General features: G+C 38.0%; 2 protein-coding genes and 1 long non-coding RNA gene across 3 annotated transcripts; 1 reads left to right on the forward strand and 2 right to left on the reverse strand.

Moving 5' to 3' along the window:
* Positions 1 to 5,815: 5,815 nt before the first annotated feature.
* LOC125369243 lies at positions 5,816 to 10,078 on the reverse strand. Its single transcript, XR_007214882.1, has 2 exons — positions 8,382 to 10,078; positions 5,816 to 8,082 (listed from the first exon to the last, which is right to left on the reverse strand). It is a non-coding gene; the product is annotated as an uncharacterized LOC125369243 (long non-coding RNA).
* A 236-nt stretch (positions 10,079 to 10,314) lies between these two features.
* LOC8264547 (peptidyl-prolyl cis-trans isomerase CYP26-2, chloroplastic) lies at positions 10,315 to 11,868 on the forward strand. Its single transcript, XM_002511947.4, has 2 exons — positions 10,315 to 11,345; positions 11,666 to 11,868. Exons 1-2 carry the CDS (start codon positions 10,459 to 10,461, stop codon positions 11,766 to 11,768), a joined length of 990 nt encoding a protein of 329 aa, XP_002511993.2. The 5' UTR covers positions 10,315 to 10,458; the 3' UTR covers positions 11,769 to 11,868.
* LOC8264548 lies at positions 11,502 to 17,335 on the reverse strand. Its single transcript, XM_048371223.1, is given in 8 exon segments — positions 11,502 to 12,171; positions 12,555 to 12,748; positions 14,324 to 14,645; positions 14,647 to 15,585; positions 15,829 to 16,169; positions 16,279 to 16,402; positions 16,500 to 16,686; positions 16,945 to 17,335. Coding segments are annotated over 8 exon segments (2,280 nt in total). The 5' UTR covers positions 17,031 to 17,335; the 3' UTR covers positions 11,502 to 12,084.
* Between the last annotated feature and the right edge of the window lie 204 nt (positions 17,336 to 17,539).

Here is a 17,539-nt window from a genome sequence, read left to right on the forward strand (position 1 = left end):
CCTCCGGCGGCATGTCAACAATTGGATGAGAACTTTTATGGCAGCTTGATTTTCTTTCTTTACCAATTTCCTATTCAAAATTGCTATAGGAACAAGAGTTGATTGAGGTGGTACAGGAAGTGAAGCAGCAGTAGTGGTTGAAGCAGGAATAGATTTTTTTAATTGTGAAACATGAAAAACAGGACGGACACCAGCTTCTGGGGGTAGCTTGAGCTTATAAGCCATTGATCCTATCTTGTCCTCAATGTAGTAAGGACCACAATATAGAGGAGAAAGCTTAGCATTCTTTCTTTGTGCCACACTCAGTTGTCTGTAGACCTGTTCATAGGGCCTGCGCTGCTTATTTTGAATCAGTACATTTCAGCATGCATCAATTTTTAATATCTCGCAAATTTTTAAAAGGCCCACGACCTAACCAATTGTTAAACTTAAATCGGATCGGTCCCATGCGGTCTCGGTCAGGCTTGAATTTAGTTTTATTTAAATATATTATTAATAACAATAAAATTATAAACAAAAATAATAGATAGCTAAGTGGTATGTAGCACTTAATTATAAGTTGAAGGTTACAGGTTTGAATGCTAGGTATGACATTTTTTTTCCTAATTAAATTAAACATCGGTAGGGGCAGGTTGCCAGAGTTTTATGGAAATCCCAAGCCCGACTAGAAAAGTTCGAGCTCTTTATGGGTTCAGAGCCACTTGTACACAAATTGTTGTCAAGTCTGGCCCAAGACGTAAGGTCATCGGGTGAGAAGTGAACAGTCTGGAGCAGTAGTTTGCAGAGTTATAACTTCAAGTAAACCCAGTCCTCTATTTCAAAAACTCTGTCAGTTCAATGCTTATCAACTTGATGTTTCATGCGGTGTTGAGCTCTAGACAAGTGGTACTTCATGACTTGCAAGGCATATTTTTTGTCTTGTAAGAACTGATCTACTCCAGCAATCTTGGAATCCCCTGAAAAGTAAGGAATATGGAGTGGAGGAGGCATACCATACACTATCTCAAAAGGGGTTGATTGAATTGCTGAGTGGAAGTTAGCATACCATACACTACTACAGGCATAATTTACGAAAAGCCGCTGATGATTGAAAAGAAAGAAGTAAGTAAGTTCTCAGGGATTGTTCTCCCGTGGAGGTGCGGGGATTGTCGAGGGCCCGGGCTCCCCGTCCCACTCTATCCAGTTGGTATTATATCACCACTCAGCTAGGGGTAACCACTCCATCCATTGGTAAGGACTCTTCCCCATCATGCATCTCAGATAAGTATCAAGACTATGAAAGGAAAGAGCAGAAATTAAAGTAATTGCCAGATTTGCCATTATAAATTAACTGCTACATTTATGTATATATTAGTTGCTGTAATTGTGCAATATATATTAGCCATTATTGACTTTGTACAATTTAAATACAAGGCTGTTGCTTAAGAATCAATCATCCAAAAACTATTCTCGTCTTGTCTTTTTACTCATAGTATTCTTTGTTAACATGGTATTAGAGCACCAGGTCTGATCCATCATCTCTAAAATAAATTAAAAAAAAAATTTCTCTTTCGCAACAGTTGGGTTTCATCCCCAATTTCTTATTTTTTGCAGAAATTCATTTTTATTCAGTCTTCTCTTGATGGAGTCACATAATCATCGGCCGACCATCAAATTTGATGGAAAATTTATATGAAGAATTTCCTAGAAGAACAGGATCTTTGAGGTTATATTGATGGCTCCATGTCTAAACCTACAGAAGAATCATCCATCTCCAAATGGGTCATCAATAATGCAAAATTTAAAACCTGGATCATGGAGTCTGTGGAGAGTTCTATTGCTGCAAATCTCAGTTCTTTAACGACAGCCAAAGAGATGTGAGATTACTTACAGAAAATCTACAAATAAAGTAACGAGGTTCGAATTTATCAGATAGAACAAGAGATAAGTATTCTATCCCAAAACTCTTGTAATATTTAAGAATTTTATTTGGCTATGGCTAAACTTTAGAATGAGATGGATATGATCAATAACAACATTCCTAAAAAAGCTCTTGAAACAGTTGTGCAACTCAGACAACAACATCGAACACGTCAATTTTTTATGAAGCTTCGTTCTGAATTTGAACATATTCGTGCATCCATTCTTAATCGTAAAACCAACCATTGCATTGATGACATCATGGCTGAATTACTTGCTAAAGAAACTCGCCTACAGTCATTATCATCTCATGATTCAACACAGGATATGGCTCTTATTGCTAGCACTTATAAGCCCAAAGCTTGTGACATTAGCAAGGTTGAATGTTTTAATTGTCATGGGATTTGGCAGATGGCTTCTCAATGCAAGAAAAAGAAAGATTCAACAGCTCCTTATTGTCATTATTGTAAGCAAGATGGGCATGTCATAGAGAATTGCAGAAAACGGTCGCCACGATAAAATTTTAAAGCATATGCTGCCTCATCCTCATCCAACGGTACCGTTGCAGCCATACCTTCTGATTCATCTGATAACAATTCTGGTCAGTGTTCAACTCTTTCTCAAGAATTATTGCAACAAGTCATTCAAGCTCTTCATGCCTCTGGTATTGGTAAGATTACTTCAAAACCTCTATGGATTTTAGATTAGAACAACACATCACATTGCGATGGAGAACTATTCCCTGCAAAGAAATTGGTTCAACTAACCATTAAACCTCCCGGCAATCTTTATCTCTTTCTAATGTTTTCTATGTTCCTAAACTCTAATCTCATTTTTGTAAGCCAATTGGTGAAAAATAATTGCATTGTCTCATTTTTCTTCTGGTTGTAGATCATATCACAGGGACCTAGACGTACGGACCGGGACGGACAGCCATAGGAAAGGAGAACTCTTCGTCTTGGATTTGGGACATTCTTCCAACTCAGCTACTTGTTTACTTGCTCCATCCTCCAATGATATGAACTCAGCTAATAAACTTTGGCAGCTTTGACATTGTCGTTTAGGACATCTTAATTCTTCTAATTTACGTTCTTTATTTTCCTCTGGTGTGTTGGAAAAATTTAATAAAAAATCAGATATTAACATGTCTTGTGAAGATTGTGCTCTTTCAAAAGCTCATACATTGCCTTTTAGCCATAGTCTAAATTTTTCTTCTTCTCCATTTGTCATTATTCATTATGATGTATGGGGTCCATCTTCTGTTGCATCTTTAATTGAAAAATTATATTATGTTCTCCTTATTGATGATTGGTCCCGTTTTTCTTAGGTGTATTTTTTACGTTGCAAATATGAAGTTATGAAAGTTTTTAAGAACTTCCATGCCATGGTGAACACTTAGTTTAACAAAAAGATTAAGATTTTTCATACAAATTCAGGGGGAGAATATGTTTCTACTGAATTTTTCAAATTCTATCTTCTGAAAGGATCATTCACCAGCGAAGTTGTCCTCATCAGACACAATAAAATGGCATAGCTGAGAGGAAGCATAGACATATTTCAGAGACTGCTCGAGCTCTTCGGCTGCATGTCAAATAACCCAAGATATTTTGGGCTGAGAGTATTTCCACAGCTGTTTACTTGATTAATCATCTACCCACTCCATTGTTAGGTAACATCTCTCATTTGCAAAAATTATTTGGCTATGCTCCCAAGTAAAATTTACTTCGAGTTTTTGGATGTACTTGTTATGCTCTTTTGCCACCTTCAGAACGTTCAAAATTGGATGCAAAATCTGTTCGTTGTATATTTTTGGAATACTCTGAGACCCAAAAAGGTTACCGATGTTATGATTGGGAAGCAAAGAAATTAAGGATTTCTAGAAATGTCATATTTTTTAAAGATACTTTCTATTTTTCTACTTTCTCTTCTTCTTTGTCATTTGTACAAACATGTGTTCCTTTGTCTTGCTTTCCCAACCATGTGCAGACTATCTTGACGTACCAGCGAAGGCCTCGAGTTCCCCCAACTATGCCTCTATCTTCACCAACTCTGGATTCAGGTAATCTTTCTTCCTCTCCTCCACCACCATTACTATCCATTCCACCATCATTAATACATACTTCGCCACCATTACCACCCACTGCACAACCTTTATTTCGAAGAACCACTCATGTAATTAAAACTCCTGATCGTCTTTGTTTATTTACTGCACTTGATCCTTTTTATATTCCTCAATCTTATAAACAAGCAGTAGAAAGTGCAGAGTGGTACAGTGCTATGAATGAGGAACTCAAGGCCTTAGAAAATAACCAGACATGGGAAATGGTTCCTTCTCCTATAGACCATCCTACGGTGGGTTGTCGATGGGTCTATATTGTTAAAGTTAAGGCTGATGGTTCATTAGATCATTATAAAGCTCGTTTGGTAACTCAAGGCTTTACTCAAGAATATGGCATCGATTATGATAAGACTTTTGCTCCTGTTGCAAAAATGACTACTGTTCGCACTTTGATAGCCATAGCTGCAGTACAAAATTGGGACATCACCCAAATGGATGTCAAAAATGCTTTTCTCAATGGTGATTTATCTGAGACCGTTTATATGCGTCCACCACCTGGATATCCTACAGCATCAAATATGGTTTGCAAATTACGCAAGGCTCTTTATGGCTTGAAACAAGCACCACGTGCATGGTTTTTTAAATTAGAAGGTGTGTTGCTAGCCGCTAGTTATCAACAAAGTCACAATGATTACTCCTTGTTTATTCATTCCTCCCCTCAAGGCAGGGTTTTTGTTCTCATCTATGTTGATGATATTTTAATAACCGGAGGTGATTCTTCATAACGCCAACAACTCAAAGACTCTACTTCAGCAATCTTTTCAAATGAAAGATTTAGGGCCTGCTGCATATTTTCTTGGAATTGAGATTTTTATATCTTCAACTGGGTATTTTCTTAGTTAGCGGAAATACACCAAAGACGTTATTAGTTTGTCTTATTGATGATAAAGTTGTGGATACTCCACTTGAGCTTAATGTCAAATATAGTCGCACTGATGGTGAACCACTTTCTGATCCAGCTTTTTATCGCAGTATTATTGGTAGCTTGGTATATCTCACTGTTACTATACTTGATATTGCACATGTTGTGCATATTGTTAGTCATTTTATGTCAAATCCTCGTATTTTATATCTCACTGTCGTTCACCGTATCATTCGCTACCTTCGATCTACTTCAACCATGGGTTTATATTATCCTTCGAGTTCTTCTTCAGTTTTACATGCCTTTTCTAATGCTGATTACACAGGTTGTCTAGATACTCGACGATCTACCACCGAATATTGCATTTTTCTTGGACAGTCTTTTCTTTCTTGGAAGTCCAAAAAGCAGCCAACCGTGTCCAAATCTTCTACTGAATCAGAATATAGATCCATGTCATCAGCTTGTGGTGAAATTATTTGGCTACAAAGACTGTTACAAGATTTTGGCATTTTCCTTACCTCCCCCACTCCTTTGTATTGTAACAATGAAAGCACCACTAAAATTGCTAGTAATCCAGTTTTTCACAAACGTACTAAGCACATTGAAGTAGACTGTCATTTTGTTCGAGAGAAGTTTGAACAAGGCCTCATTACTCTTTCTTATATTTCATCTCGAGAACAATTGGCTGATTTCTTTACAAAATCACAGACCAAATCTTCTCACAACTTTTATCGCAACAAACTGATGTTGTTCCATCATCAGTTTGAGGGGGAGTATGCAAGGAAAGAGCAGAAATTAAAGTAATTGCCAGATTTGCCATTGTAAATTAACTGCTATATTTATGTATATATTAGCTGCTGTAATTGTGCAATATATATTAGCTATTATTGACTTTGTACAATATAAATACAGGGCTGTTGCCCAAGAATAAATCATCCAAAAATCATTCTCATCTTATCTCTTTACTCATAGTATTATTTGTTAACAAAGACATCTGTTAACGACCTCTGACTGGCCATTTGTTTATGGGTGGGCAGTTGATTTTAGCAGCCCCACACCTTGCAATTTAAACAGGTCTTCCCAAAAAGAACTGATGAATATAGGGTCCTTGTCACTCATTATCGAGGATGGTGTACCATGAAGCTTAAATACATTGGTAAGAAATAATTAGACAACAGTAGTAGCAGTATAAGGGTGACAGAAAGCTAGAAAATGAGCATACTTGCTCAATCTGTCAACTACCACCAAGATGACATCCTTCCTTATGACTTTGGTAAACCCTTAATGAAACCCATACTAATATCTATCCATATGCCTTCTGGTACAGGTAGTGGCTGCAAGAGTCTAGGTACATTCACATTCTCAGGCTTATAGGTTTGGCATGTGGTACAACCCCTTACATAATTCCTCACATCCCTGTCAATGCCTTTCCAATAAAACAACAGCTTAACTCTTTCTACAGTAGCTTGCATACCTGAATGTCCTCCCATAGCAGAACTATGCATGGGTTGCAATATCTTATGCCTGAGCTGATAATCGAGCCCAACCATCAACCTTCCTTTTCTTCTCAACAAGCCATTAATTAAGTTATAAAGACTTTGAGTTAGTGTACCAGATTGTAATGCTGCCTGATAGCCTGAATTTTGGAATCTTTTTTTCCAGCTAGCCTCAATTTCCGAAAGCAAATTACTCATAGGAGAAGAAAGTGTTATAGCAGCTAATCGGGATGCTGGTAGCCTAGAAAGGGCATCAGCAGCTGTGTTGTCCCTTCCCTTTTTGTAAGAAATTTCAAAATCATATCCAAACAGCCTAGCAATGTAATTTTGTTGATGAGCAATTGTAATTCTTTGCTCCAAAAGGAATTTCAAGCAGTGGTGGTCCGTTTTGATCAAGAAATGTCTGTAGGCAATGTAGTGGTCCCACTTCTTTACTATATAAACTACAGCTAGTAGTTCTTTCTCATATATCAGAAAGTGACAAGTGTCTAGGTGCTAGTGCCTTGTTGATATAAGCTATAGGGTGAGACTCTTGCATAAGGACCGCCTCTATGCCCATGTCACATGAATCTGTCACACTAACAAAGACCTCATCTTGTGAAGGTAAAGCCAATACAAGAGCTGCAGTTAAGGCATCCTTCAATGATAAAAAGGTTGATTCTGCTACAGGGCTCCAAACAAAGCTGTCCTTTAATAATTCTGTCAGAGGCTTGCTTACCACCCCATAACCTCTTATAAACCTCCTGTAATACCCAGATAATCCTAAAAATCCTCTTAATTGCTTCAAGTTCTTAGGTGTAGGCCAATTTGCTACAGCTTCCACAGTAGATACCCCAAATGCTCATCTTAGCAAAGAGTTGATGTTCCTGTAGTTTCTGAAAAACAACCCTCAAATGCTCCAAGTGAGCCTGCATATCCTTGTTGTAGATGAGTATGTCATTAAAAAATAACAGCACAAATCTTCTGAGTAAGGGTCTGAAAGTTTCATTCATTAGGCTTTGAAAGGTAGAGGGAGCATTCGTAAGACCAAAGGGCATCACCACAAATTCATAATGACCTTCATATGTGACTTAAAGGTTGTTTTGTGAATATCTTTCGGGGTACATTCTGATATGATGATAGCCTGATCTAAGGTCTATTTTGGAGAACACAACAACCCCATGAAGTTCATCCAGTAGTTCCTCAATCACAGGTGTATGGAATCTATCCTTTACTATGTGTTTATTGAGTTCCCTATAATCTATACTCCAGCTATAATCTTTTTTTTTAACCAAAACTATAAGAGATGAGAAGGGGCCCACACTAGGTTGAATTATACCTTTCTGCAAAAGTTCCTGAATCATGTTCTCAATTACTGTCTTTTGAAGAGGTGAGTATTTGTAAGGTCTTATATTCACAGGTTTGGAAACCCCTATAAGTGGAATCCTGTGGTCATGTGTTTTGTGGGGAGGTAATGCCTTAGGTTGTTCAAATAGACACTTAAACTCTAATAATAACTGTGTGAGTTTAGAATCTTTTACCATAACAGCGTCTGCAACATCCAGAGTAGTGTCCTTTGAGTGCTCCTGAACTTTTATTGCATAAGCTACTGCTGAGTTATGCTGCAATAATTTGGTCATTATGCTATCAGAAATCAGCTTTATCGAAGTTGAATTCACTCCTTGAAGATGGAACCTCTGTCCCTTGATGGAGAATGACATTTTGAGCTGCTCAAAATTCCAAGGAATGTCACTAAAGGTGGACAACCACTGAACCCCCAACACCATTTCACAAACCCCAAGAGGCATTACTAAGAAATCAGCTACAAAGTTTTAGCCCTGCACACTCCAAGTAAACTGTTGGCACATGTAATTACATTTCACCTAGTGTCCATCAACAATTGTTATGTTTACTGGATTAATTATGTGCAGCTTACAGCCTAATCGCCTAGCAACCATTAAATCTAGGAAGTTATTCGTGCTTCTAGAATCAATCAGCAAATGAATAGGTCTTTTCTTATGATTACCAATTATTCTCATAGTCTGATAAGCCTTCCCGGTTAAGCCCTCCATGGCATGTAATTAGATTGACAGATTGACATCTGAATAGGTCTTTCTCTTCTGGGTAATCTTGCACTACCACGATATGGAGATGCCTCTTCTTGCACTTGTGGCCTGGAGTAAACTTCTCATCACACCAAAAACACAAGTTCTTAGCCCCTTTTTCATTTAATTCTTCATCCTAACCTTCTAGTTCTAGAGAGTGTATATTTGGTGGTTAATGCATGAGTGATTTAGATAGTATTGGATGAGGCCTGTTTGGGCAATTGATTAAAGTAGGTAGTAATGGAGGTTTTATGTTTAATGGAGTGAGTTTACTAAAATTGCCAGTGTTGATAGAGATTGAAGAAGGGTTTGGAGTTATTTGAGGTCGGTTGGCACAAGTTTTTGGCAATTTAGTAGCTCTCAAATACGATTCTTGCATACGAGCTAAAGCATAAGCTTGTTGCAAGCTTTTTGGACCAACATGCGTACAGGAATTTTGATATCATCTTTTAACCCACTCAGAAAGCAACTTAGTGAGTAGTCCCCTAACAGACTGACCTTGTGGGAAAGGCTGTCAAATGCCTCTAAGTATTCTTGGAGGGTACCCGTCTGCATAAAACCTTCGAGGTCAGCCATTGGGTCTTCATAGATTTTCTCACCAAATCTCCCTTTAAGAGCCTCTATATACTCGTCCTATGGAGGTTTTTCAGTTCTACTTCTATTCTTAACAAATGTTTGGTGCCACTGCAATGCCTTTCCTTCCATGTGTATCGCAGCCAACTTCACTCTAGCATTGGAAGGTGTAAAATCAATTTGTAAGAAGCGCTCACACTTTGAACAACCAGCCCTCCAAATCCTCTCCATCAAATTTGAGAAATTCTATTTTGGTGAATCGTGTGGCCATTTAGTAGTTGTTATTATTAGGTGTATGTGTTTGGCTAGCTAGATCAATAAAGAAAGAAGTAAATAGGTGTGCATTTTTAGCAAGCGCTGGGTTTTGATCATTGGTGGCATTCTCATTAGCTGGGTTCAATTGAGTGCTGGGATAGGTGTTAGGAGATGGAGAAGAAGATGCAGTAGGTGTTGGTGATGGGTTGTGGGTGTTAATGGAAGAAATGAGTGTCGTAAGTTTACCAATCATGCCGGTGAATAATTGTTCTTGTTTCTGGTTATTTTCTTGAAGCATATGCCTTTCACCATACTATGAATGGATTCTTCCATTTTCTTCATTTACTGCAAACGAGTATTTTCTGCCACCGCCATAGATGAGCAAAGTAAGCTGTTTGGATGTTAGAGAGCAGGAGTATATTGATTCAAGCACCAAGGATTGATGCTCTGATACCAGATGATTCAACTAAAAGTGAATATCAGAATTTAGAAGAAGAAGGAGGTTAGATGAGAGACAAAATAATTCAGTTTTCAATTTTACTCATAACAAAATAATATTAATAGAAGTATTTGAAAAATAGAATCTCTATATTTTCTTCAGTTTTCTATGTGTCCAGTAAAATAAATATAAAAAAAATCAACCATTTCTAATAAAAAAATAATGTCACTTTTTAAAATTAATTTGATATATTTAAAATGCAACTAGTAAATTTAAATCCTGTTTTTTCTGCAAACAGTTGTAAATCTGTTCAATTTTTATTTTTTTTAAACCATAGGGATTAGTGTTTACTGATCAAATCAATAGTTAATACACCAGTTAGAAAAGATGAACCACTATTTCTTTTAAATTGTTCAGCTCTGTTGTTGTTAATAGAATAATACTCTTCATATTTTTCTTTAAGAAAAAAGAAAAAAAGATTATGGTTCATAAAATCAAAGTGATGTCCCACCCAAGGCTATTTAGATAAATTGAATGCATTTGGTGCCATAAAAACCCAACATCGTTGCTCCTACGGGTGGATTTGATTCGTTTCTTTCTTATCCTCAAAATACCTTCAAATTAAAGGAGGGGAGAAACAGACTGATGTTAGCTCAGCGGATGTCCTTGAAGAAGGAAAAACATTTCCAAGCAGTTAAAAACAAAAACTATTAAAGCCTCTTCAGAAAGAAATGTTGCAGAGCCCCAAAATCATCCATTCCTCCCTTAAGCTTCAATCCCCACTACCGCCAGCACCATCTCCTCCAGAAATCCAAAACATACCCACTTCACCATCTTTTCCTATCATCAAACAGTGCTGCAATTTTTCGCGCAGAGAGCTTGCAATCTTTAGCAACTCTTCGTTGCTGCTTCTGTTGAGCTCTCAAACCCTTCAACCATTCAATCTGTCAAAAGCACAGGCCGAGGAAAACTTGCCAGGCACCAGCGAGAATGATCAACAAGAAGAGAAGTTGAGTACTAGTTCAAACTGCAGCAGTAACACTACAACAAAGAAAGCATTTCTTGATATATCCATTGATGGAAAACCTGTTGGCCGCATTGTCATTGGATTAAACGGAGAGAGTACCCCAACTGGAGTTGCTAGGTTTAGCAGCCTTGTAAGTGGAGCTGCTGGTATTAGCTACAGAAGAAAGGAGTTCATCAAAATCATGCCAAATTATGTGCAACATGGCGGGGTGAGATCATATGGTGTGGATGCTGAGCTTGCAAAGAGCACAGGAAGTAACTTGGCGGCTGAAAGTCTTGCAGATGAATGGGACAGAGAGAATGAGTGTTCAGGCATCAAGAATTTGGCAGGAACTGTTAGCATAATTGTAAGGGATCCATTAAAACCGCCTCCTAAGTTGAAGTTAATTGCAAGAAAAGGGAAGCTAGAGATTGATCAAGAAGAGGTTGGAACTGACCCGAATGGCACAGAGTTCGTGATTGCCACAAAGGATTCTCCAGAGCTGGATGCCTCAAATCTGGTGATTGGAAGAGTGCTGGAAGGTATGGAAGTTGTGGAGAAAATTGGACAAGTGAAGACGGTGCAAGAGAATACTAGTTCCCCTTATTTCAGGTGAGTTCACAATTCTGGCAGTTTTCTTGCAGAACATCGTCCCATACCCTGCATAAAAATCCCAGTAGCTGTAGGCAGTGCACTCTAAGTCCTTGTCGATGTTAAAATAATGGCCAATTGGCCATAAAAGAACAAGAAAAGAATAACTAAACGAGAGAAACAAAACAAACGGTTAAATATATCAAACTATTACACGGTGAAATAATCATTTCCCAATTGATACAAAAATCCTCGACTGGTAATGTCAGATCTTCAGACTCCATTGCATTATCACCGAATGAACTTATAATAAATTTTATACTGTTTTTCCTGGTGAGCAGAGTCGCCAAGCTCATAGGGGACAAGAGAGCTGTTGTTGCAGAAAGAGGCTTCAACAGACCATACTCAAAGGTGGTCGTCACAAATTGCGGCTTGATGGAATAACACCAAATGCTCATTTGGTGCTCTTTTCTTTCCTTTTTCCTCCCTAATGAACAGAGCACAATTGCATCCAAAAATGAATTCTATTGCTATTCCTGTCAAAGTTTCACGTGTTTAAAAATGTGGCAATGTAAAATTGGGCTGTAAAATTTGTGGGGCTACTGTAGTGCCAAACCTAATGTTACAACAACTGCATGGTTTTGATTCGTCATTTCCGAGATCACTGCATCTATACCATGTACAAGACACTGGCAGTCCAAGCCAATATAATGTTTGGACACATGTTAGACTTCCTGAAAAATCAGCTGCACCGGATGCTTCAGTTAGAACCAAGAGTGGGTTTCAATCTTTTCGATGACGATGGAGATCTGAAGAGCTTTCTGACTGATGCAATGGGATCGTCCGCCTATTAAATTATGTTAGAAAGCCAAAAGTCAGTAACCTATACATGATAACAGCAGAATGCAGACAGTTGACCAGAATAAACCTCAAATATAATGGTACAAGATGGATCGCATTAATGGACATGGTCATGGAATCTTGAAGTCCATTCATCACTATCACATCAACCTGTGCATTAACATGACAATGTTGTACTTTGTCACAAGCTCAATAGGCTTTACGTGGCTTTCCCATCATAATCGCAGATCCCCTGCGGGGTTTGATGGAAAACATGGTATAACATGTTCTGGGTGTGTACAACCCCTCTATAATAGACCCTATTGCCATACATCACTCATTTTACTAGTACCTTAGTGCTTCAAGAAGAAGAACATAAACTTCGCCTACCTTAATTTTGGGGGTGGACGCAGGAGAATTTGTAGAAGGACTAGAGTGTTCTTTCTGACGAAACAAAGCAAATAACGTCTGCTGCCATCCAGCTGCCCCACTGTTTGATGATACAATCCAGGGGCAAAAATGTCTGTGCTGCCTAATTGGATCAAACTCCATTGCTTTGTCGGATAGTTGCTTTAACTCCTTTCCTGGAGTGAGAAATACTGTTGACTTAAATCTATCATGCACAACAAACTCTCATGCCAATCAAGAAAAAGAAGAGCATTTGACAATTAAGAGCAAATTCTGCAAATGCATGAAAAATAAATTTAAGATGATGAACTACAGATCAGAACTACACCAAAAGATTTGTTATGCCATGATATGACGATATAGACAACCAGAAATTGTCATTTTCATCATTTTGCCAACCCAGTATCAAGTTTATTCAAAAGGATCACACTTCTTCCTTGAGAGAAGGTTTTAGATTCTCTGAAGGTTCTTAGACTACTGAACTCAATTAATTCTAACAAGGACTCAGAAAACCTTAGAAAAGAACATATGCCACAGCCAGTCTCCTGAAAATTTTCTAGCAACAATTCTTAAAACATAAACTTTCCTACCGCCAAGAAGTTATTTCAGAAGATTTTTACTAAAGATACGTGGTTTTTACTATCACCACTGTCACCAGTGAATGAAGGAAAATTAGCCTCTACTTCCTGTTTTCTGCTTTGGATATAGCTTCTACAACAATCTGCCTTACAATGCTCAGGAATCTATTAGGAAATTCTGGTACTAGAACTGGGTCCAGTTAGTTTGATAAGGAGCATAAGTTGGCCGAGCAGTGAAAAATGTTTTACAGTCAGGATGTATTTTCCCATCTTGGAGGGAAAACATAAAAGCAGGCAGATCATCATGACGGATTCTCCCTAGCTGCAATCATACTCTATGGGCATTTTCCAATACTGAGTAGTATGTAAGAAGCAGCCAACATGGAATGTAAACCGCATAATAATTTATGGAGTACTTAATAATTATGCTAGATAAGATTAAGAACCCTATTAACATAATGAACTCATGTAAGAATTCGTCACTCCTTTTGAAGTAAGGTTGATGAAACATTGAGGTAAGAAATTCCTCAATTTGTTGCATCTGGTTCAGCTATTTCAACTAACGTGAAGAAGAATTCATTACATTACAGTATCATAAGCAAATGTGACAGCTGAATCACTTGAAACCTCTTTCTATATTTATTTTTCGCATTCTAATCACCATTTAAACTCTATCAAAATATAGGTGGAACAAGGTAGATTATGGATTCATGGAAGAAACTTCTATCTAAAACTCTAAACTAAGCCTATTTGTCTATATCTGTCCTCCTGAAATTGGTATCTCAAAAACCAGAAATACGGCATAACACTCAAAAAGTGAATGTACTGGATATGACACCAGAATTTCATATTAAATCTGGTTCAGCTATGTTGGGAAGAGGTATGGTAACAATACTACTAGTTAATTACTAAATGAGAAGGTGATCAAATACATATGCAAGTCCGCAATTACAGGAAAACATCATAAAAATGCTTGAAGGTTTGAAAATATAGATTTCACTTGAAGTACAAATATCTTTTAGTTAGACTTGACGGAAAATTATATCTCCATTCATGTCTATAGTTAAAAGGAAAAAAACAGTTTTTCACCCTAATTAGTGCATCTTTATCAACATTAAAGTAACTTCAATATAATGGATAAGGAGCATGGAGACAAGGCATTTGGCTACTTACCCATACCATACGCAATAATTTCATTATTCAGAGGATTCTGGCCTCTCTGTTTGATGCCTTCCTGGCTTTTTGCCTGCCTGTTTGATGTGTCTTGAGTATTAGAATGAGTGATGCCTTTTCTTGAGTGTATCTTGTGAGCAATATCTTCTCCAGATTTAGTATTTGCTCCTGGAACCTGTTCTTGATCACAACTTTCAGAGGTATTATTCCCATCTCCAGTGGTGACGTTAGCACCTGGTTCAGAAACAGAAGATAGTCTAATTTGAGTACTATTAAAACTTCCTACTGATGAATCAAAGAAACCACCATTTTGTGATTTTTCAGAAAAATTTATTACTTAGACCAAAACCTTGAGCTTTATCTGGTGTGCTCTCTGTTGGACCTTCTGTACTAGAATCCTGCAGATATTTTTCTGAAAAGTTTCCTTCTATAACGAAATCCATTCCTTCCAACAACATGTAAAGGTCGGACTCCTTTCTAAGAGCAGAACCTTTTTCAACATTTTCAAGTTCCAAACAAGAAGATTGATCACCACTTGCATAACTACATTGGCCCTGATCAGGTGTTTTAGCTTCTGGTTGAGAAGCTTGTCCCGCTAAGCTTTCTTCTGCAACAACCTTTTCCTCCAAAGATAAATTCTTGTCATGAGATCCAGATTGCCTTTCTCGGTCATTGGACGTGCGATCTCTAAAATCAGAGTCATAAGAAAGTCTGGCCCTTAAATTCCGGCCAATAACAGGAAATGAAATTGTTGCTTTGAAGTTCTGTTTTGTTGGTGGAGGACCCCCAGCAATTGTTAATTTTAAATTTGATGGTTTCTCTGTGGAAGATAAAGAGCCATTAGAGGCAGAATTTACAACGACTTCCCTATTATCAACTTTATTTCCGTTACATGAATCTTGTCCATAATTCTTTTTACTATTCACTTCTGTATATCCTACCAGTCTAAACAACTCTACTGGACGTGGAACTGTAGAATAAGTCCATAATCCCACAACAGCTCCACAAAGCTTGCAATCTAAAACAACAGATTGAGGATCAGCTTGCAGTGCATTAAGAGCATGGCAGTCGCCAGTTGCCTCCATACTTTCATGGACAGTGGCAGAATAAAAACTGATGCTTGTACTCCGTCCACCAGTCATTATATTGGATGAATTTGAAATCTTGGCATCCTTGATGAGCTGCTTTTGTCCGTCCTTGCAGTCAACAATATAAGGGAGTGATTGCGGTTCCCAGCCACATAAACTTATGAGCTTTTGTGCCTGTAAATGCTTATAATCATCATTACTCTTCATGAAGAATTTTAGATGAAGAAAACTACCATCAATATACTCTTAAAGGACAAATGGAATCACTAGTAGCAGTCATATATTCTGAACAAGTACCCCAGTGAACATAGCACTCTTGTATATTGGAAAATCTATAATTGAAACCTAAAGGAACAGTTGGTATTAAGAAAATAATGCACAGTAGTAATATAGGAAAACAGCCAACAAGGATTGAACCTGATAATACAAGCTAGCAGAATCAGCTCCACACTCATTTTCAAGGGGTTCTATTTGAGTTAGGTAGGTAGAACCATTTTCATAATCCAATGTTGGTGGCTGTCTGAGAAATTCTTCCAGCTGTGCACTTCTCATGTACTCCATGGCCGCAGATGAAATCACCGGAAGGGCTAAAAGTTGCAAGAGAGCAGAAGAACGTTCTTTGAATTTATCAACTAAGACTGGAGGTGGTGTAGGAGGAAACTCTGCCAATCTTTCGTCACAGACATTATCAATCCAAGGACAGTGTAGCTTGTGTCCACTATCCAGCTTCAAGCTAAATACCATGGCCGCCTTCTCAACTGAAAGAATGGAAGAATAGTTCAAATTCAGTTGATATTAATAGATGCTTTATTATTTACAGAATTCATTTACCAATGCATGCTTCAGAAAAAGAGTAGTATTACATGCCTTGCTGCTGCGACCAAGATGATGGAGTGGAAAAAAGGAGACGAGCTCCACATGCTTCACAGCCTATTATATCCATATCTAAATTGATCCATCCCCTCCTGGCACAATTTACAGCATTCACCACCTAGAAATTATGCAAAGGTTAGAATCCACTATATCAATTTCAAGAATCAAGCCGTATCAAATGAATTTATAAAAATAAAATGAAATAAGATGAATACCCTGGGCTTAGCAAACCAAGTCATAGACTTAAAAGTAGCAGCTCTCCTCATAAGATCTCCTCTATCCCAAGGTCTGCACAATGGAGCTTCAGCTGCAGATAATGACCGCCGGGATGGCGCTATCACCGCCACATCACCTCGTTCTACTAACGCCAATGCTGATTCTTGATTAGGTCTTTTTTTTCCCCTGCAGAGAAAAGCAAAGCAAAACAATAGACTAACATTGTGTTTTTTCGAACAAATTCAATGGAATTCGCTTGCAAATCCAAAATTTATGTGTTTAATTGAACTAGTAAACTACATTCAGAACATTCACCAATCCGTCACTACCTTTCAATAAACACGTAAAACACACAGCTTATATACATAAACCTATGATAATAATTCTCAAAGCAGCAAAGAGAAAAGCGAAAGTGAAGATAAAGAGAGATATAGTGAGCGATACCTGGAGGGATTGGTAAGGGGTTTAGACGGAGAACTAAATAGCTTTTCCATAATCGATTGGAACTTCTTCTCTGGATCTTCTGCCATTTTCTTCTTCAGCTTCCGTTTTCCTGCGAAGCGATGCGTTGAACCTACAAAATTCTCAGAGTCCCAGGCTCAGTCACAGCGATTGTCATTAGATTATTGAACCGGCGGTTGTCCGCTTTTTTTCCCTGATGAATGGCGGTTCTCCCTAATGGCTTGGCCCTCTGATATTGTGAGCTGGGCCAAAGGCCCAAATTCGCCCCTCAACTACGGGTCACATCTCAAGTTTCAATTAACTGAGCGAACTTCCTGGTTGGTTCAAAGCGTGTTCGGCTGGGCTAGGCACGAAGACTCGTTCCCAATGGCGCATTCATTCACCAAATATTGGAATGGGCCCGAAACCCCATTACGGTAAAACAAAGAAAACAGAATGGCACGAACACACAGCAGAAGAAAAGCAAGGAGAAAAAGAAAAGATAAAAGCAAAGATGGAAAGGGACATACCAACATAAATTAACCAGGGCTGTGAGATATTAGTTGGAAGTAGAGTAGAGTGGTCCAAAACAACAACA

Source organism: Ricinus communis, chromosome 1, assembly GCF_019578655.1.
Source record: "Ricinus communis isolate WT05 ecotype wild-type chromosome 1, ASM1957865v1, whole genome shotgun sequence".
Taxonomy (NCBI): Eukaryota; Viridiplantae; Streptophyta; class Magnoliopsida; order Malpighiales; family Euphorbiaceae; genus Ricinus; species Ricinus communis.

Bases quoted from the DNA above. Each gene is read 5' to 3' on its own strand.
- LOC8264547 (XM_002511947.4), top strand. From the start codon at position 10,459: ATGTTGCAGAGCCCCAAAATCATCCATTCCTCCCTTAAGCTTCAATCC. The intron at 11,346-11,665 runs GTGAGTTCACAA...CCTGGTGAGCAG, and splicing joins ACTAGTTCCCCTTATTTCAG to AGTCGCCAAGCTCATAGGGG.